The 20,668-nt window shown below is 42.1% G+C and overlaps 1 protein-coding gene across 4 annotated transcripts in view; it reads right to left on the bottom strand.

The window, feature by feature from the left end:
* Positions 1–18,097, bottom strand: part of atp2b1a (ATPase plasma membrane Ca2+ transporting 1a) — a 45,506-nt gene extending 27,409 nt beyond the window's left edge. For all 4 annotated transcript variants that reach the window (XM_069671266.1, XM_069671267.1, XM_069671268.1 and 1 more), the window contains exons 1-2: positions 18,020–18,097; positions 5,367–5,852 (exon numbers count right to left, since the gene is read on the bottom strand). In XM_069671266.1, coding sequence (XP_069527367.1) covers positions 5,367–5,559 — 193 coding nt within the window. In that variant the 5' untranslated portion in view covers positions 5,560–5,852; positions 18,020–18,097. The remainder of the gene's footprint in view (positions 1–5,366; positions 5,853–18,019) is intronic.
* Positions 18,098–20,668: the final 2,571 nt, after the last annotated feature.

Below are 20,668 nucleotides of genomic sequence, written 5' to 3'. Positions count from 1 at the left end.
AACCCAAATATTTGACTACACTAAAATAGCAATCAACAGGGGATGGCTGTGAAAAGTAGGGGAACGCTGTCAATAATATTGATGCGAAGTGGCCATTTGATCGGTCTTATTATGCAGAGGAAACTGAGGATTCCTTTGGGGGAGAGAGAAATGCTGCTGTGAAAGGCTTGCTGAAAATATTGATATGGTGTGATTTCATTTTTCTTTCTAATATTACAACTAATAAAGAAGGATGATTGACTCCTCTGTTTTTTCAACTCCCTAAAAGACAATACTTTTATGAGCATCAACTGGTTTGGGTGCCCAATCTCCAAACCTCAATGCAGACATCTGGACACACTTTGGAGGGCGATACCGCGACCCCGAGCTGTGACATTCAATGCTGAGAAAATGTGCTAAGGGGATGGGAATTTTGTCATAACAGTACTCCAGTGACTTAGCATTGCTTTTACAAACAGCTGGGGGACTCACGAGAGACAGATTAAAGACAACATAAATGGTCACAACTGGTGCAGCGGAGGCTCCGATGTCCTGACTCATCTAGCAAGGCCATAAAAAATAAGTAACCCACACAGCATCATTGCTTCCCTTTTACTTGGGATGTGCCATGGACAAGTCTGCCAGCTGTGGCTACCAAAGACATTTTGATAGCTAGAAAATCAAGGACCCTTCACTTCCTATAAATGCAACTTGTAGTCTTTTAATTGGACCCTCCCTGACTGGTTATCTTTAGCCCTTTTTACACTGCGGTTTCGCCTCAATGCCGTAACAAAGCTCTGCAGTCATGCCACCTTTGACATTTTACATTGCACGAAGCAAGGCCGGCGTAAAGCCGCCCTAGTGTGTGTTAATACATAACGTTCCGGAAGCACAACATGCGTGAGGTGTGAACAGTGTGTGCTTCAAATGTACACACACGGGGCTGTTCTGCCTAGCCGGCTCCGCTGTTCACACTGACACCGTTTCGCCTGTTACACCTCTGTTACTTCCTCCGACGCCGGCTCAGAGGCGCAACCTTCCATTCTGCCACAGTGCTTTTTTACATATAAGATAGAACTATCAGAAGCGTCATCATCTTGCCTTGAACTGGCACATGGATGTGAAACATCTATCTGAGAAGTAAGTTGCAGTCAAAGCCTAAGTTCATCTGTTGCACAAAGAGGATAAGTTCTTGTCTATCTTTAAAAAGACTACAGAACAGTGATTTCTGGGTAAATTAAGTAATTATTAAAGAGTGGGTATTTATATGGGTATTATGCTGTTTCACATATTAAGATATGTATATATAATATTACAATGTTGGATGTCCACACTAAACGTAGGTGAAGTTTCAAATCTGTACGTAAAAGTATGTTGGAGTAATCCCCAGGCTCCTTGGCTTCAGAGAGCTGGCCAATCAGAAGGAAGTGGGCTTGTAGGGGCGGGGTGTCTTAAAGGGACAGAGCTGAGTGAGTCGTGTCAGGCAGAGGCTGTAACAGGGCCTGCACAGAGCACCAGTGTGAGAAAAATTAGGAGTTTTTCTAACTGTAAATTATGCTAAGCTACTCCACAGGTATCACAGAGTGAAATATGAAGCTTTAAATTAGCATGAATCCCCCCCTTTAAGGTAAAAAAAGGCAGACTTAGTAAGCCCATTTAACTGCTCAGCTGTGTTTACCAAAGGTAAAAATTCTGCTTTAATTCAGCTAAAAGTATAAGAATAAGACAGATACAGCGACAGGAAAGGTGTCAATCTGAATATGTTCAAAAAATATATAAAATCATGACATAAGATGCAAAGAAAAAGTGTTCAAAATAAGAGATAACAGAACAGGAGGGCGACAAAATGACAGAAATGGGGCTTTAAGCTACATTAGTCCAGTTAGTCCCCAAAAGAAAGCAGAGTATGGGCAAGGTGTCTCATTTTTTGGCTTAAAGTCAATTAGTCGAATTGAAGTTTGGCCGGTTCACAAATATCCAGACTGGCCTGACAATTCAGGCTGGTCTTTGTGAAACCCAGCGTCTTTCAAACTCAAAGTACATCATACAGGCTTTCAGATCGAGTGCGTCATCTCAGAGGAATCAGTCATCTCTGACAAGAACCTCAGAATACTACTCATCTTCTGAGAACAGTTGTGTAAACCCTGGCGGAGTTCCCCTTACATTTCTAGAATTGACTGTACACATGCAGAAACGGGAGATTAACAAAGAGAAAACTGAAACCTAAGTGATACCTTACAGCATGGTGGTAAGTTACTGGAGCAGAGAAAGCACCAACAAAAATATAACAGTCTGCACGCACAGAGGAAGTGAACTCACACGCATGACACCAGGCCAAGTGCTTCAGGTATTAGTGAGCTATCTGTCCACCACAAAAGGGGATCCTCATCACGATGGACATGGAGTTTGTTTAGGAAGTACATAATAAAAGGAAAACTAGAGGGAGATGTGTTCAAAGAAATATCCACTGGGGTGGATGTGTCTGTGATTAACGCCCTTCAGGCTTCACCTTTTGTTCCACTACAATGCAGCACTGCGACAGGTTAATGGTTTGCATTTGTCAAATAGACAAAAGAATATTTGAATAAGCTTTTGGCAGCGTTCACTGTCACAGTTTAGAAAGCCCATTGTACAGTGTGCATACTTTTCAAAGTCACAGCATTAGTATGTTAATTAACTAAATCAATTTGAATCACATCCCCGTGAATTACAATCTCACCGATCTTAGAGATAGAGCCTTAAGTGCCAGAACGGAAACAGCGGCATGATGAATTATATTTAGCCTAATCCAGGCTGACGGGCCGTGCTCAAAAAACTAGTCAAAGTAGAGCGGTACATCCGTGCACAGCTGCAACAGAGAAGTTCAGTCAAACTTCTTTGGGTGAGAAAAAAGCGCTTGGAAATGCGGAGGATTAGCGGAGGATTGGCTTAAGAGGTTCCAGAAATGGCCAACCAACTAATTAGAAATCCCTTTTCAATTGTCAAGCTGCTGTAATCTTAAATGATGGCTTAATTTCCCAAGCCAATGAGGAATGAGCTGATTGAAACTGCAAGTATAAAAAACTGGAGTGGCTGCGTACCAAGTGGAACAGCAACCTGCTGTGAGGGGAAACAAAATGTGGATGTATTGGAGCTTATCAGTGCAGTGCAGTCGCAAATAACGGCAGAAATTAAACAAATATTTTGAAATAATGGGTGAAAGCTGTTTTTGTTTTGTGAAGTAGCTGGCCGGTTTAGCAAAAGATTTGGTTTCATTTGGAATGTGGACATAATTTAATAATTTACTCGCTAATAAAATCAGAAGATAGTTAATACAGACTGAAGATTATTGATTAAAAAAAGCAGGCGCATAGTAAGTGAGTAAGGGAGTTTTTACCAATATTTTCCAACCCTTTTTGCCGATTGTGATACCGATATATATTAGGAACATATTTTTTTCCACCTAACTGCAGAGAACATGAAGTCTCCCCTGTAGTGGAATTGATATCATGCCTGCTCTTATTGTAGTGGCAAAAAATTGCCATGAAGCAGACATCTTGCACCCTTCTTCAGCTTGACGGAAGAGGCGTTGTACAAGTCTGATCACTCACGTTTCTGAGCGCACCTGAATGCAGCATCCCCCCGAAACACGGCAGTGAGGGAGACATGCCCGGACTTGTTTACTGCAGCTACTACAGAGACATCAGTGATCCCTGACGGACTCTTTTTATCGTGTGTGCGTCCATGAATATGTAAGTTAGTTTTGCACTGATGTTTATGTTACACTCTGTTAGCGTCCGCTTTGGCCACAAGTTTATTTTCGGCGTGTCTGATGTTGTTAAGTCCGGTAAAATGCAGAGAATGTGAGCTAACTGTTAAGCTAGTTAAGAGTTGTGAAAGTTGTTTAACTTCTATTGATTGGCTTGAGTTTCTGTGACTTTTTAGTCTTTATTTGTATATTGTAGATAACTTTTAAATTAATTAAAGCATTGTTATATCGGGGGAAACATTTTGGCAGAAAAATTACATATCTGCCGATGCCAATATGTCATTTTCAAGCCATTTTGTGCAGATACTGATAACGTGCCGATAATATCATGCATCCCTGAGGTTTATAGGAATTTGAAATTCCAAACAGGCTTTTTTTGTTATGTTACCCACTCACACGCTTACAGATCAACAAGTACTGTAACATAACTGCTAAAAAAGGCAAGTCAGACTCAACCTTCCACATTCTTTTCTATTATAAACTGGGTAGGATGAGCGTGGGGGAGAACGAGTACACTTATGAAACAGCCAGTGTCACTCATGCTACAAATATGACAGGCCTCCATGTTCACCAGCTTGACACAGCTACATGCATGTTTGGACAACTCACACTCTTTCAACAGGCAAATTCCTATTCAGCAATTTCTCCTCGGTTCAGACAATGGCCCACTAGCCTGCATAACACACAGTCGAGAGCACAAAGAGACTGCATGTGCACCGTGTTGCCGATAAACGAAAGGGGTCGGACAATAAATAGTGAGGTTTTGAATGGGAGATGCTTTGTGTTGTCGCGGTATTTATTGCATTCCTTTTGGTCTGAGGAAGCCCAGGAAATGCTTGCTTTGGAGACAGCGAATAGAGGACTGTTGCTGCTACAGTGAATATGCGGTGCCGTTTTAATCTGGGATCAAACTGAAAATCCCCTCCCATAAGAGTTCAGTCAAGGTCATGCTGGCGATTAGGCAGACTGTCTATAGAGAGACAAACTGAGACAGAGGGAAATGAGTGGGAGAAATAAAAGAGAGGCGAAACAGATAGAGAGAGGGGTGCTGTTAGCGACCAGTGCACGAGCGGGGTTCTGATGTAGCCTGTTACTGGTTATATTTACAAATTTCTCGGCATAATCATATCTTTGTGTGCAGAGTTCGGTGGTGAAAGAGTAACAAACAGAGGAGACATTCAAGAGATGAACTCACTCCTTCCCTAACATGTTCAAGTCATTACTCCCCAGCCTTACAGCCTCCTGTTTAGGCCGCCACATGTGGGACGTTGACCTGCCTGCAGCCTGGTGCTGTGCCCAGGCAGACAGCTGGTCTGTCTGAAGCCTGCACACAGAGACGCACAGACACGCACACACAGAGACGCAGAGGTGAAAAGGGAGAGAGAGAGGGGAGGGCGAGGGACATATCCACAGGCCTCGAAATAGAGCAGGACTGGCTCGGGTCAGAGCCAGCCTGCCCAGCCACCTGTCTGGCATATGAGTTTTCCAAGGAAGTGATGTCAAGGTATCCACAATGTGGATGACATGGCCAATGACACGCCTTCTAAACTATGCGACACATTAGCATTCCAGCAGCACTCGCTACTAGCACATCCTGTATTTGCTCCATTAATCATGCTGAGTGTGGAGGAAACGTTACCATCTACAGGTGATGTTTTTAACCGGCTGCAGAGTCCTTGAGTATCCTCATAAGATTCCCCAATTTTGCTAAGCGCCTCTGCGCCTCTCAGTTCCATAAGGGAGCGCAGTTCTTTGAGTGTGCAGCCAAACTCTCCATCGTGGTTGGCCTCCACCATGGAGTTCTTCACCCCACTGTACGAGTTGTTCGCCATTGTCTCGCCGCCTCCCCACTCGTTTGCAAAGCGTTGCTGCTTCGGCTCAACAGTGGGGGTTAAAAAAATAAAATAAAGTGTTTTCCTGGAAAAGCTTAAATCCTCAAGGGTGCGAATACAGTGGTAGTTCCCATAAACAGCTGACGGGCCCTTCAGAGGCAGCTGGAGTCATACGCCGGGTAGCAGGGCAGGGGTATTACAAAACAGGCCATTTCCCTCGGAGAGCTGAGTTCCTAGTCTTTCATGGTGACTGAGGATCACCCACAGAGGCGGAGGTCACCATGCGTGCAGAGCTGGAAGAGAAGAGCAAGGACGTTAGTGACGCTATCAAGTGTTATTTTATGTGCAGCATGAAATGTATAACATTCAGAGTATGACAGAAGACTTGGGCAAACTGTTCGGGACAGTTCAGGTTATGTTTCATGTTTGTGCACTACTGGGGCTCTACTGTCGCCTGTTACTGGTTACAAATCTCTCAGCATAATCGCATCTTTCATAGGTGCCTCTTTCAGCACACTGACATTATGAGTGCTTGTTGCAAATGCAGCATGTTAAACAATATGTTTATGCTCCCCTCTCTTTAAATTCTGCTATCATGCAGCTACGGTACACCAGCACACAGAGTCGCAACATTTCTCTGCTGCATAAGAGGAAACATGGAAACCCTTCGACAAAACCACTCAGCCGAGCTGAGACGAGCAGCACAGTAATTAGCAAAACTGCAGACAGTCCCTGCCAAGAGATGTTTGATTAGCTGCACTTGAGCTGTAATAAAATAATAATAATTTTGTCATGTGGACAAAAACACTTGTCAAGAAATGTGCACTCTCCTTTCCCGGTCGGAGTGTGCGAGGAGAGTGGAGCATTAGCATTCAGTGATCAGAGCTGCTGCTCTCTGGGTTTTTCCTGCACAGACAGTTTAAAAGGTAGAGCTTTCCCGTCTTCAATATTCATGTACTGTTAATACAAGCTACAGTAAGAGGCTCGCAGCAGCACCTTCCTTTGGTTTGAATTGACTGGTTGTGTTTGCTTTGGGTGTGCAACGGAAAATGAAGGTTACGTAGAATTAGAATTAGAATTGCTGTGGTAGTAAAAACCACAAAATAAACTGTCTTGATAAATACTTTTTTCTGACTGGCTTTCGGAAACGTGTCAGCTGTCATTGGTTGGCTATTAGTTGGTGACCTACTTATGCGCCTGAAACAGTCGCAAGACTAGTTAATCACAAGACCTGCCGAAGAATAACGTTAAAATATGAATGTAGAACGTTGCATAGAGCGTCTCAAATTCAATAACAGAATAACCAAATAGTCCCATTATCTTTTTTAAACACTTGGTGTTTGTCCATAAAGGAACAGGTATTCAGGGCTGTAATCAATACTGAGATAAGTGGGGGAATTGTAAGGCAACAACACAACATCATGATGACATATTTTCTTTCAGTAACAATATTTGATTTATTTGATTCTATTTTTTAACATTATTTTTTGGGGCTTTTGCCTTCATTATATAGGACAGCTGCAGAGAGACAGGAAATGTGGGGAGCAGAGAGTGGGGGATGATGTGCACCAAATGATCGGCAGACCAGAAGTCGAGCCTGCGATGAGCGCATTGAGGACTGTAGCCTCTGTACGTGGGGCGCCCGCTCCTCCAACCGAGCTAAACCAGCGCCCCCACCAATATTTCATTTTAACAACTTTATTACCGAGAGAAAATCTGAGACGCTTATCAGTCACAGTATTTGAAAGATGTTAATATGGATCATTTTTTCCACTTTGTATTGATGACATTGAATAATTGATCAGTGAAACAATCTATCATCCGCTATAAAATTACACACATGCCCTAAATGTCAATGGATGTAACCTAAAAGCAGGTGCAACTTTGAAAGAAGATAACGCCATCTTGGTTTTGACCTACTAGAATTTAGTTGTTTCATGTATCATTTAGGGATGCACGATATTATCGGCAAGTTATCGGTATCTGCAGATAATGGCTTGAAAATTACGCATCAGCATCTGCAGATATGTCATTTTTCTGCCGATATTTTCTGCCGATATTTTCCGCCGATAAAACAACGCTTCAATTTTGCCTAAATGCTCGATGATTCCCTTAAAAAGAAAAAATGTTACATTTTGTACATAATTTTAAGATGTTTTCTTATATAGCTCAGTGAATATGTACATTTTAAAAAGCACTGTCTTGTGTTATTTCTGCATCTGCCAGTGGGCCACTACAATAAGAGTAGGCATGATATCAATTCTACTACAGGGGAGACTTGATGTTCTCTGCAAATAGGTGGAAAAAAACATGTGCCTAATATATTGGTATTGAAACCGGCAAGAAGTGTTGGAAAATATCGGCATAAAATCCAATATCATGCATCCCTAGTATCAGTATTAAGCTATTAGGCCGCACGGTGGTGCAGTGGTAAGCGCCGTTGCTAGAAGGTTCCTCAGTTAGGATGAAGAGGGCCTTTCTGTGTGGAGCATGCATGTTCTCCCCGTGCATGCGTGGGTTCCATCTGGCTTTCTCCCACAGTCCAAACACATGCTCATTGGTGACTCTAACTTGCCTGTAGGTGTGAGTGTGTCTCTGTGTGTCGGCCCTGTGACAGGATAAGCGCTATAGATAATGGATGGATTTTTCCCCTCTGTATTGATGACATTGAATAATTGATCAGTGAAACGATACATCGACCCACATCATCCCCTAAAAATAACACACATGCCCCTAATGTAAAAGGAAGCAACCTAGAAGTAGGTGCAGCTTTAAAATGATCCAAGCTTCTGTAAATAGTTTATGATTCAACTATTCTTTAGTTCTATTATTTATTATATTACTCACCATCTTTGTTTTGAACTATTATTATTTTGTTTGATTTAGATGCATCATAAGTTTGTCCCCGCCCACACAGAGAAGTCTCACTGCTGTGGGGGATGCAGAGTTAGGTGATGATCTTACTTTGAAACACAGAGTAGAAAAAGAAATTCATCGAACAGGAAGTCACGGTTGCCTTTTTTTCTTTCTACATTAAAACTGATCAATCGCCTTAAAGGCTGCGAGACGCTTCATGCTAATAAGGCAGTTACCTCTTCTCGTACAACCAGGTGTTAAATAAAGCATCAGAGTCAACCCGTTTCATCCAGAGATCCATGAGGCTGGATCATAGACCCCTGCCGTGTTCAAACAACATACAGTAGGTCTGTCATACAGCCAGCAGCCTCCCTGCAGAGGAGCTGCTGGGGTACCGTAGTGAGCAGGGACCGAGTGACTGATTACCTCAGGAAAAGCCTTCTGTTTAATCTAATTAAGACTATCTGAGGCATCAGGGAGCTCCATGGTGCTCTACATGGGAGAGTCCATTCTAATGAGAGGCCGCTGTCCATTCAGTTTTAATCAGCCTAACACAATGACGCTGATTCATTCATGTCGACCAAGTTGATAGGAATTTATCTTACGACTTCACAGTGCGTTTACAAAGGCTCAGGGTCTGGAGGTGTTAATCTGCTTTAAGGAGGACTTGATGAATTTCTTAAACCCATGAGGGATTTTCATGGAAAGATAAATCAAGATGGGGTGGATTTTTTTTTAAAGTCTGAGACAGTTTTGTGAAACATCCACAGTACTTTCAGCTGGAAAGCCCCAGGGAAGTCAAACTGATCAATAAAGACAGGCACCAGTGCAGACAGACGGTTTTTTTTCCATGCCTGGAAAAAATGCTGCAGTTATCTCTCAGCTGGGGATCATCTCTTTCTGACTACAACAAAAACCAAAACACGCTCAAGAGAACACCACTTATCTGTCTTTACACCAAACAGAACTTCAAACACGCACCTCCAAACTCAAACATCCAAAAAGTCAAAAAAATCTGTCACAACTTTAAACTGGGACGCAGATGCGGGAGGAGAGGAGAGACACAAATGCACATATGAAAGCTCGCAGCTTATTCCATTGAGATTCTTGGAAACTATTCTGTCACATGTTGAGATTCTATTTGGAGCCATCTGCCATGGAAAACGGGACAGGATTCATTATTTATTACACAGCATAATTGCAGGGCCGGGTGTGTTGCTGAGGTGGGAGAGATCGCAGAAATCCCCCTTATTGAAGGGGAAATACGGCTGCAACTCCTCTGCTGACCCCAGAGGTTAGAGGGGGTCAACATGTTCATTACATCAATTCTGAATTTACAGGACACCCTGCATTATCTAGTAACATTATATGCAATCAATTATTACTCTAAAAAGGTATTTTCTTTGGGATTGCCAAGCAAGATGTTGGAAAATGTTCTCAACGGAGACACCTCTCCCTGCATGTGCTTGTGACAATTAGCAGACAAGTCAGACATATTTGCATCATAATAAATGACATCTTAAACTGTCATCAACTCCTGAAGCTAGTCTGGTTAGTTATGCAACACCTTTGTGATGCGGAAAGACTAACAAGACAAGCCTCCCATGTCTTGGAAAAGTGCAACTAGCTGTGAATATGTTGCTGTAGTTTGCTGCATAGGCTGATGTTTGGAGAAGACACAAGTTGATTTTTTGGGGGGGCTAACAAGTGATGGTATTGGATTAATTGGTACAAAGAATGGCCAACTGTCTGATACCTAATACTAGGGCTCGGCAATATGACAATATATATCGTTAAAACAATATGTACATGTCTATCGTACGTGTTTTTCTGCATCGTCTCTATCGTGATGTCACAAAACCAGCTTTACGGCAGTGTTTACGTCATTTTGACGACGCTTCACGTTCTCATCCTTACAATCCATTCCAGAAAAGGACTCAGCCCAAGCGAAAACGGAAACTTTTTATTTGTCAGATATTTCATTTACACATTATCCAAAGATATTCTTTACCATGTGGTTATTTCATATAGACTATTTATTTGTTAAATTGCCAGAAAACATGCTATATCGTGATAAATATCGGTATCGAGATATGAAATATATCGTGATATAGGGTTTTGGCCATCTCGCCCAGCCTTACCTAATACTGCATTTTAGCATAGGTATTTGTGTTGGTCTCAATTGTACAATTGTCAAAGGACATTGGTTTAAGAAAGGCACTGACTGATGACTTGTATCATACGGAGGCCCTAAGCGGACATGCATCCATACATTTACTCCAGTAATTTCTGGTTCCGGACTTATTTTTCCCGTTATCTCGGGATATGTCGGGATAACAAATCTGGTTTTCCTGTAATAACGTTCATATTTATCTCATTATGTCGAGATAACAAAGCTTGATTTCTCGTGATCATTTTCTGGCAATCTAGAAAACAAAACAACAGGCTGGTCACTGTGATATTACAGACCGGTACATGCCATGCTGCCATTGCTCACGCCAATCGCCCAGGTGAGTTAAGCCTATTTCTATGTTTCTTTTGTGCTTTTGCAACTCTGAATATGAGATTATCTGAACGTTACAGTGTTGCAACGTTGTTATCTCAGGACGACGAGATAAATAAGTCGAGATCGAGAGGAATAACAACCGGGAATAACTCAATGGAGAACGGAGGAAATAAAATGTATGGATGCGTGTCCGCTTAGGGCTTCCGTAGTACCTTGAATATTAACAGTACATATATGATGTATGCTATTGTGGTATTAAGTAATTGTAATATTCAACTTTAAATTACTCTTTAGCCCTTTACAGCTTTTACATAAGATGAGCAGTAAGTTTCTCTGAGCCAACAGCTACATGAGAAAGTTGACTCTGTCTAGCTCAAGTGTACATATCATTTTTATGGAGTTACATACATTGGTTAGGGGTTAATTATTTCTTTAAATTCCCCTCTAAAAACATCTAAGATGCAGACATATATTCCCAAATATCTTAGACAAGTGAATTTCAGGAATGATGGGTAAACTGTTTGTCCTCCAGCGCCAAACGTGTGGCTTTTAAATGAGTAAATGGTCTCTGAATGACTCATCCTAAAGGGGTAGGAATATATCACTTCCCACGTGGGCAGATCACATGTGCAGCCTATAGTAATGCATATAATTCTGTGCCTTCTCCATGTCCCTGTCTTCATGTCTTACTCCATGAGCCCTCTCCCACATTCACACCCCCTAAACCCCACGAGCAGCCGCAACGCCAAGACCAAGGAAGTGCCAACATTTGCTGTGCTGCGACAGTTTCGGGTTGCGGAGCAGGTCACATGTCACAACAGTGGAAAATCATTGTGATTGGATCTCGAAGCCAACAGCTGGCATGGTATGGTTGAATGACAGAGGCCGGGGTTAACCCTATCCTCACCGCAGCAAAACCAAAGCTCAGCACGGTGAATGTGAGGTACTCTACCCGAGGCTGCTTTCACACATTAGATGCACGCTCAATTCTCCACGCAGAGGGCTGCGGAAAAATGGAACAAGCATCGGACAACAGTGATGGACATCTTAGAAATATACCCATGTCTTTGTTTCCACGCTAAGGAAACCCTCTGGCAGTTTGTGCGCCTCTACGTGCCAACAACTCGATGCAAGTCAAGGATAGCAATTCTAGGGATCCCTCTGCAATGGAGCTGCCTACTGCGAGGGGTTGGTATTTTTAGCTTCCCCCAGACTGTCCCCTCCCCCCACTGCTAGCCGTTGCTGAACTGGGTCAGGCCATGTAAATGTGGAGGGTACAAAGCAGAGACACCCAGCCCTCCTTGTGCTGCATGGCTCGCAGCTAAGAGCGCTACTTCACCCCACACCCTGGAACCTCTACACGGCTCTCCAAACGCTGTAAGGCTGCCAATTCATATGTAGTCACAGTCAGAGGTGTCACCATCAACACGCTTCCCTCCCCGGCTCTTATTACTTCATGTATAGAGGGGAGTGTAATGGTGTCTGAAATGAAAATAAGCCTTTATCTTTTTGACCCGGATCTAAGGTGCGGCAAATAATTAGGGATGGGCATTTGCTTGTTGTGTACACAACGTAATGTGTTGTCACTGTAGGATATTTTTGGATACTTAACACAATTGCTTTATTTGATGTTTCCTATATTTCTCACATGCTCGCCTGCAGTTGTTTGATGCTACTAAATAAATCATTCTTTTGATGAACATTCTAGCCTGGAAATGGGGCAGAAATCGCTCTCCTAACATCGTAAAAAGGAGACATTATCTCCAAAAGCCTTGAATTCTGCACCATTAAATGAAGGTGACGGAGTCGTTGCCGTTAAATGTGTTCTTGTTAAGCGTGAAATTGTGAAAATCAAAAAAGATACAGCTGGCGTGACAGCCTTTAAACGAAAGCCAAAGCAGGATGAGAACCTGTGATTCATCAATTACTTAGCGCAGCTCATCAATGAATGCAACATAAAAAAAGGCGCCTCGCGGAGTTCATGATATTTCAGTGTTTCACTATCATTTTGTTGTTTGTGTAAATGCAGAGGGGACGTGTGGTGCGATCATTTTACCGCTCATTTGACAATTTACAAGCACTGCAGAGTCCTGACATCCTGTTGTTAAGGTTTAATAATGAACCCTTTTTTTTTTTTTTACACCATTAAAAAATGTGTTTCTTAGCAGGAACAAATATTACTAAGATTTGTCGCAGCTTTAGTTACATCAGAGCCGTAGACTGAACATGCTGTGACTGAGAACATGCTACACTATTTCTCCTTTACTGGAACGAGCGCCTGGAGGGATGCTTTCATTTTGCCGTTTCAGACTCCTTCATGTCCATAGGATGGAATATATTCCAAATGGAGCATCTTTCATCGAGCCACTTTGAAGATGAGACAGCTCTCTGTGTTCTTTGTTATGCGTGATCCTACATAGCAGCTCGGTGGCCCCGGGTCCTGTCGCCCTGCCATTTGCTGCCACAGAGAGTGACCTTGCTGTCCTTACCATTCCCGTTTCAGGACACAGTAATGTTGAGCATTAAATTCATATCACATAGACCTGTGGTAGGGAATGCAATTTGTGAAAGTCAGTGTACACAGTGTGTACGCACTGCTGTTCTAGAATGATACAGGGGAGTAGGAGGAAGTTAATTAAGGGTGAAAGCTGATGCTAGCTTGGGTTAGATCGCTATGCAGCACTTGCACATTTCAATTCACATACCTGTATCCCTCAGGAGGATTTCAAGCTAATATCTGCTGTGACTAGCACCACGTAAAATTCTGCTGGAATGGTGGGGTGTTTTAAAGACAAGAAATGTATTGTAACTAAAGTGAGCGATCTTAAAGCTCCTGTGAGGAGTTTTTCACTGGTTATGAAACAGACTGAAATTAATTCTGATTACTCGATACGACCTACGAAAGCAAAGCAGACCATCAGCGACAAGATTGATTTTTTCTATATAGTTATTTTAATGCCTTAAACTGCTGGCGGAGGGGTAGGTGTCAGACGAAGCGATTAACTGCACGCTGCCTTTGTTTACATTTTAACATTTAAAGTGAATAATACATTTGACTGATTTTGTGTTAAAAAGCAAAGAGATAAGAGGTATGGCTTTGTCCACAGGGGGCGCCAAAATCAGAACAAACCGAAAGTTCCTCACAGGAGCTTTAATATTAGGATTTTTGCTGAATAACTTATAAAGATGGAGTTTTGGAAAGTTAATTTAATTGGTAGCAAGTCTTCATTCAAAAGCTACAAGCACACGACAAGGTTTTTATCGAGTGTGCGTTCATGAATATGTAAGTTTTGCATTGATGTTTGTGTTACGCTCTGTTAGTGTCGGCTTTGGCGGCAAGTGTATCCTCGGCATCCCCATAACTCTTAAGTCTCGTGTGGTTTTGTTCTTCGCACTGTGAGATCTCGTTGCCAAATCTTTGAAGTTGAAGCCCGGTTCGTTTAATCAAAACCATGAGCCAGATGTACGGATGAAAAATCTGAAACTGGAAATAAAAGTTAATCAGCCGTCTAATTCATATTGTGTTGACTGCTGTGTGTTTGGGGTCAATTCTTATTGTAAACATTAACATTTCTTATAATGCACCAGGTTAGATTGTAACTGAAAGACCCCTAAACAAATCGAATCGAATCGGGACCTTGTGAACCGAATTGAGAAATCCCTATCGATACCCAGCCCTAATCAGAAAACACAGTACATGACAGTTCCATTGTTAGGAGAACTGTGTCTCTGTTATCTGATGGTGCTCCAAAAATTATTACAAAATTATTATTTTCAGTTCTATTCAGATAAACAAGCTGATGAGACCGCTTAAATCAGCTACCAAACTTTCAAAACCACATTTGCATGTCAATCCATGAAGCCCTCCAGAATTTCAGAAATGCCAAAACCAAGTACATAAATGCCTGTTTCACTGATTCCTAACAAAGTTAGACCTTGTATCTTTCTTGATGACTAATACATGATATTTTCAAGTGTGTGCGGTGGAGTTATTTAAGTGGGCAGGATCAGAGTTTATCCAATTAGTTTTGCCAGTTTCTCAAATTATAGTCCCCTCGGTCTCCCAGCAGCTTTAATGTCACCTTATCTGTTTAAAACAGCATTATGATTTTAATCACCTATATAGTTAGTTTATTAGGGGTGGAAAGCACCAGAGGCCTGACTATACGATATTATCACATGATAAAAGAGTTTTTATTTTTTTCCTTATTTTCATTTTTCAGTCTTTACATTTGATTATTGCCAGATTATCGCAAAGCTGTGCTTTATCGATGTTTCACCCCACACCTGTGGTTTGTACTGCTTTGTGAGGCAAGATGTAAATGAATAAGCGGTAATGAACACTTTACACAACACAATACACAATACACTTTGTTGTAACCAAAAACCTCTGCTTGGAATAACCTTGGCTTACAAGCCACACACGGAAAAGAAAGATAAGCAAAAACCCCATCATAAGTGAATAGTACCATAAACACATTGTAGTAAATGGTAAAAAACTATATTTAGCTTTCCAGGTCGGTTTACATGAGGCTCAATGTCACCTTAGATTAATGACCTACAGTGGCTTGCTCTCTGAAATAGTTTAAGAAATGTTACAGAGGAGCACAGACGAATATGAGAACAAATGATAGGGTGTTATGAGGGAATATGAGGTGCAGCGCAAGACAATAAAATCAGAGGACATATGAAGCAGCTGTATGGGAGACTCTTCTGGTATGAGTATGGGACAGACTTGACAGGTGATAACTGCCTGGAAGAAAGTGCACTCAGTACACTGCATTACTTTGCAGTGACTATCGCTATGTCGCTACTTAAAACTCCTGAGCCATGAGACGCAAACAGCACTTACTTTAACAGCAAGCTATAATGATAGATTAGCAGAATAGTACTCCTGCTCATGCTCCCCAGCGTGGTCAATTAACTTCATATGCACTGCATTAAGGAGGAAAACCTTGAGGTGTAGTCTTAAAAGGCTGTTGCACTGAAAACACTATTCAGCTAAACCACACTGCCATGGAAAGCTCCTGATGTATTAACCGTTACCCAAAACGTTTTAAAAACCAGGTTTAACATCTGCAGTATCATATCTTTTCGTCAGGGCTTGCAGTACTGTCAATACTCAGCCGTTATGAAAATAAGCACGGTATAGAGAGGAACAAGAAAGGATATTTTTGTCATTCTTGAGTGACAGCAACAGTCTCAGTTCAAAGGGCTCAGACACAGCAACAGATTGTGTTACTGGTAGTTTAGGTGAATCATTACACACTCTGAGGCGCTATATGCTGTACAAGAGAGATATAATGAAATACTGTTAAACCTGGGATCTACTACAACGTAGTAAAATCTATTTGACATTGCTTTTCAAAACCAATTCCACCAACTAACTCCTTACAAAGCACATACACTCTACAACAAGGTATTCTAACAACTGCTTAACAATGGAATTACTTAGCTGACATATTATGTAATGTGTCTGCAGGTAACTATACCATACATCAATGCCAGTCTTTGTATTACAGAAAAGCAGTCAATGCACTTTAATGTGAAGCTTAAATGTATTTTGATAAAGCTGCAACGCTATTTGCAATTCACTGTAGGATCACAAGGCATTACATGCATAAGCACACACAGGAAGACACTGCTGGCGCTGCAGCAAAGCGGGTGCTATTTAATTGGATAAGGAGTGATCCCTTCAACTAGACACCAAAAGGTGCTCAGCGGCTGCACTCTACATCCACCTGGAAACTTGCAGGCAATGTTAGTGAGTGCGAAACTATTACATTGTCCATCAAGGTCAAGAGTGTAACATTTCTATATGCAATCAACTTGCAGTAGCTGGAAAGCGTAGGAAACACAACGTACACTGTCGTTATGAAGTAACTTGAATGGTAATTTAAATTAATGTTCAAGGTTTAGCCTAACTGTCCGAAATTCAGGTGTTGGCATAAAGATAACGTTTTTCTTAAAATAGCTTGTATTGATTAAGAGGGGCGGGTTCCTTTAAATATGGCATTAAGGCCCAATTTATATCTTAAATTTAAAAAACATATACAGGCAGGCAGCCTGGTTCAGCATCGAAAGGTTGATATTACAGCTCACGGCTGGGTTCAGGATGAGGTAACGGATAAAACAAATCCAGTGGGAAGCAGAAATCGGCATAACACCAATGAATGATATTCCGCGAATGGCGGTTTTAACTTTGACACCATGGAGATACGTTGCCGGTTGTGAAACGACGTTACTAATTTTCGCATTAAATTACACATTTGAGTGTTCACTCTCTATTGACAGTCAGTCGACTAAATAACTTTAATGTGCCTGTGTTACATGGGTGCCTCACTGAGGTCCCCGAATCGTCCGCGTGAGCAACCGCAGCGCGAGTCCAATATTCGTTCCATGACGGTTACCAACAACGTTATCACACCACTATCGTAAGCTTTCTGACATTATCTTTCTGCTTTAGAAATGGTAGTCACACAACCTTAAACACACTGAATGACAGGTCCGCACCCCATTGTAGAACTGTAGAGGTAAATTTCTTGATACAGAGAGAAGTATTTTCGGCGATTATTAACGGTCTTTAAATATTGAGCCTCGCGGTGTAAACGTCAACCTGCTGTCCACGAGAGACAGTCGCGCGTGGACTTCAAAAAGCAACGTTCCAGGCTAGCGTGCAATGTTAGCCAACTAGCTCCCAGGCGTTAGCCTATGTTAATTGTAGAGAAGGAAAAACACACACAAGCTTCTTTCAACAGATTTGACAAGTCGAAAAACTTCGCCCAGAGCAGTGCACATGTGTGGGTGAGCTGAGCAAAAGCAAAGACAATCTGGCAGCATCCTGGCTGATTAGCTACCTGGGTCTGAAAACGAGACGCCCAATGTCAGTATGTATCCTATCCCAGATATAACGTTAGCGGTGTTAGCTTGCTGTAGAGCTAGGCAGCTACCCACCGGTGGCTGGCCCTCGTTGGTTGCACACAAAAATGAAGACTCAACCAATGAGGTATAATATGCAAAGTCTAAAACACTTAGGAGCAGTCCTCATCTTGCGGCATTATGTCGCGCTAGCACAGAAATACAACCAAAAATACTCACTCCGTTCTCTGTAGAGCTCCCCAGATCCCTTTCTCCCTATAACTCCCCCTCAGTCTCACCAAAGACTAGACTCTCTCCCCTGATCTGAGGTAAAATCCCGCCCACTGCGCTGTCACAACCACAACCAAAGTCTTCACCCAGAGCTGTCAAGATACTTACCACCACGTTCGAGCCTGTAGAAAAAATGTCCACGAGACCGGAAACCATATAACGCAAAACGGTTTCAATAACTGGAACTAGGTTACCACAACTGACGTACACAGGAGCTTACAGTATAATACTGATAGCCACAGTAGTGATACAAAATAAGAGCAAGTGCAGCCTATAAGCTGTTAATTTCTGTAGTAGAATTTGGCACGTTTGCAACCTGTATAACCAGGTTTAGGAGACTTTAAGCATTAAACTCTGTATGAAAGATATCTGGAACAATTTGGGACATTGACAACCAAAGGTTTAGGGTTTTTTATTGTATGAATTAAAATTTACAGCATGTAACAGACATGAACATACACCATTCGGGCATGATACTAAAGTAAGGATCACATAACTCAGTGATACAATATATTAAACATTGTAGCAAGATATAGTGCAGATGTAATATAGTAAAATAAAATAAAAAACAAAAAAGAAGGTGGTCCAGTTTCTCCAACGGAGACTATGCGGAACCCGGAAGTAAGCTGCAGGGAATCATCTCGCCCCGCCTGGTTCCCTTCTGTCACAACACCGCCGGGGACATGTGATGCACGTCAAAAGGAGGATGGGTATGGACCGCTGGTGTGGATTCCCATTGGCTTAGCCGGCATATCAGTCGCCTATGGAAACGGTTACGTCATGATCCCCTCGTACTCCCTCTTTGCTCCCGTGTCGATTTATAATAACAGGATTATTCAACAGTTCCCCCCATTATATGATGCAGCCTGTAAAAAGTACCCACCAAAACCTCACTGCCGCATCGTGACTTCTGTCTGTCTGCCTGAACTCCACCTAGGCTACACAAGGCTCTTCCCTAGGCGTCTAATCAAACCTGACGTCATTCTTTCCATGACGTAGCGCTTTTTTTTCTTCTTCTGCGGATTCAATGCCTGTATTCTTTGCAATTCTTTAGTCCTGTTGAGACGGAGTCACACACTTCAGCTTCCCTTTTACTGGGGCCAACTGCAATGAAGTGCATTGCATTACAATGTAAGCAGAGGTCAATGACTCCTATTATGCAGTGGAAAATAAACAGCAGATTGATAGTGGACAAAGTGAGCACAAAATATGCTTCACAATTATGGAGGAGCAAAAGTTCTCCTCGTATGTGCAAGATTATGCACAGTAGAATGAGGTGTAAAGCCACAGAAAGAGTCTATAATTAGGAAATACAAAGTGCATGATACACGGTAATATATTCTGGGTAATACATCACACATCTCACATTTGCAAGGACCAAATCAGTTAAACAAACCCTCATTAGATAAAACATTGACATGTAGTTTTATGACAACACAGTGGACCCCAAGTCTAACAGACATGAGCGGTGGTAGATGATAAACAGGAAACTCCAGCCGAGGTCAAACCTCAGTGTAATATACTTGCTGCCTTGACATAATTGGATTTATCATTAACACAACAGCCCTAAGAGCACAGAGGCATTTACCTCTTCTGATTTGTAAACAGGGGAAAAAGGTCAACATGTTTATGCCTGTGTGCAATTTGAAAGTTGGAAAACGTTGATTCAGAGGCTGACGTGTCAGGTCTACGTCAAGGGGAAGAAGAAGTAGGAAAAAAACGTGATTTATGTAAGTTGCCTTGTGCAATTATTCAGTCTTATGTCTGCGTAAATAGAAGAAAAAGGAACAATCAGAAGCACTTTTTGGGGGGCATCTGATTGGTAGATATAGTTATATAAACAGACAATATAATATGCTGTATTCAACTCTGGATTTTGCAGTATGACAGCATTTTGTTATGTTGAGAAAAATCCAGATTTGAAAAGACACATGGGTAGAATTTTGACCAATGTTTTCAAAAGCAGCCGTCAGTTAGATGCTGCAGTCAGTCAAGTCTGGGTGCCACATATGCGTACCCACACCCTTCACACATTTTTAGCTGTCAGTCAAGCTTCTGCTCTCAGACATCAAACTCAAACTGTTGCAAAGCGGCGCATCATCGCCCGTGTGTTTCTCGTACATCCAACAGAAACACAGGCCTCAGCCGAGCTGGCACCGGCAAACAGGCTTTCCTCCTTGTGCCAAAGCAGAGACGGGACCTATTTTTACGCCTGCCATTTTTCCAGTTCACTGTCAGTGGTTTTGGTGGCTTCCTGATTGGCAGCCTGCAGTGCTTTTTGTTTGGCCAACCCGGAGCAGATGTCCCTCTAACATGCCACCCATTTCTCTCTCTCCCCCTCTCTGTCTATCTTTGTCCGTTCATCAGTCTTTGAGTCTTCCCTCCCTCTTTATCTCTTCTTTTTCAGTTGCTGTAGAAGCCAGGGGCCACACTTAGACAGACTCTAATGGCAGGCATGATAAATAGACTTTAACATGGGGTCTTTGCAGAAACTGTTTACACGTTGTGATTTAAAATGTAATGAAAAAACTAGATTTGTGATCTTTAGAGGTGCTAGTTGTCTGGTTTGTAACCTCCAGACAGAAACTGGCTAGCAGT

This window comes from Semicossyphus pulcher, unplaced genomic scaffold (assembly GCF_022749685.1).
Source record: "Semicossyphus pulcher isolate SPU_LCO1_2020_fin unplaced genomic scaffold, fSemPul1.0.p SCAF_20, whole genome shotgun sequence".
NCBI lineage: Eukaryota > Metazoa > Chordata > Actinopteri > Labriformes > Labridae > Semicossyphus > Semicossyphus pulcher.
Note: the sequence above shows the minus strand (reverse complement) of the source record. Positions and strands in the feature narration are given on the sequence as shown.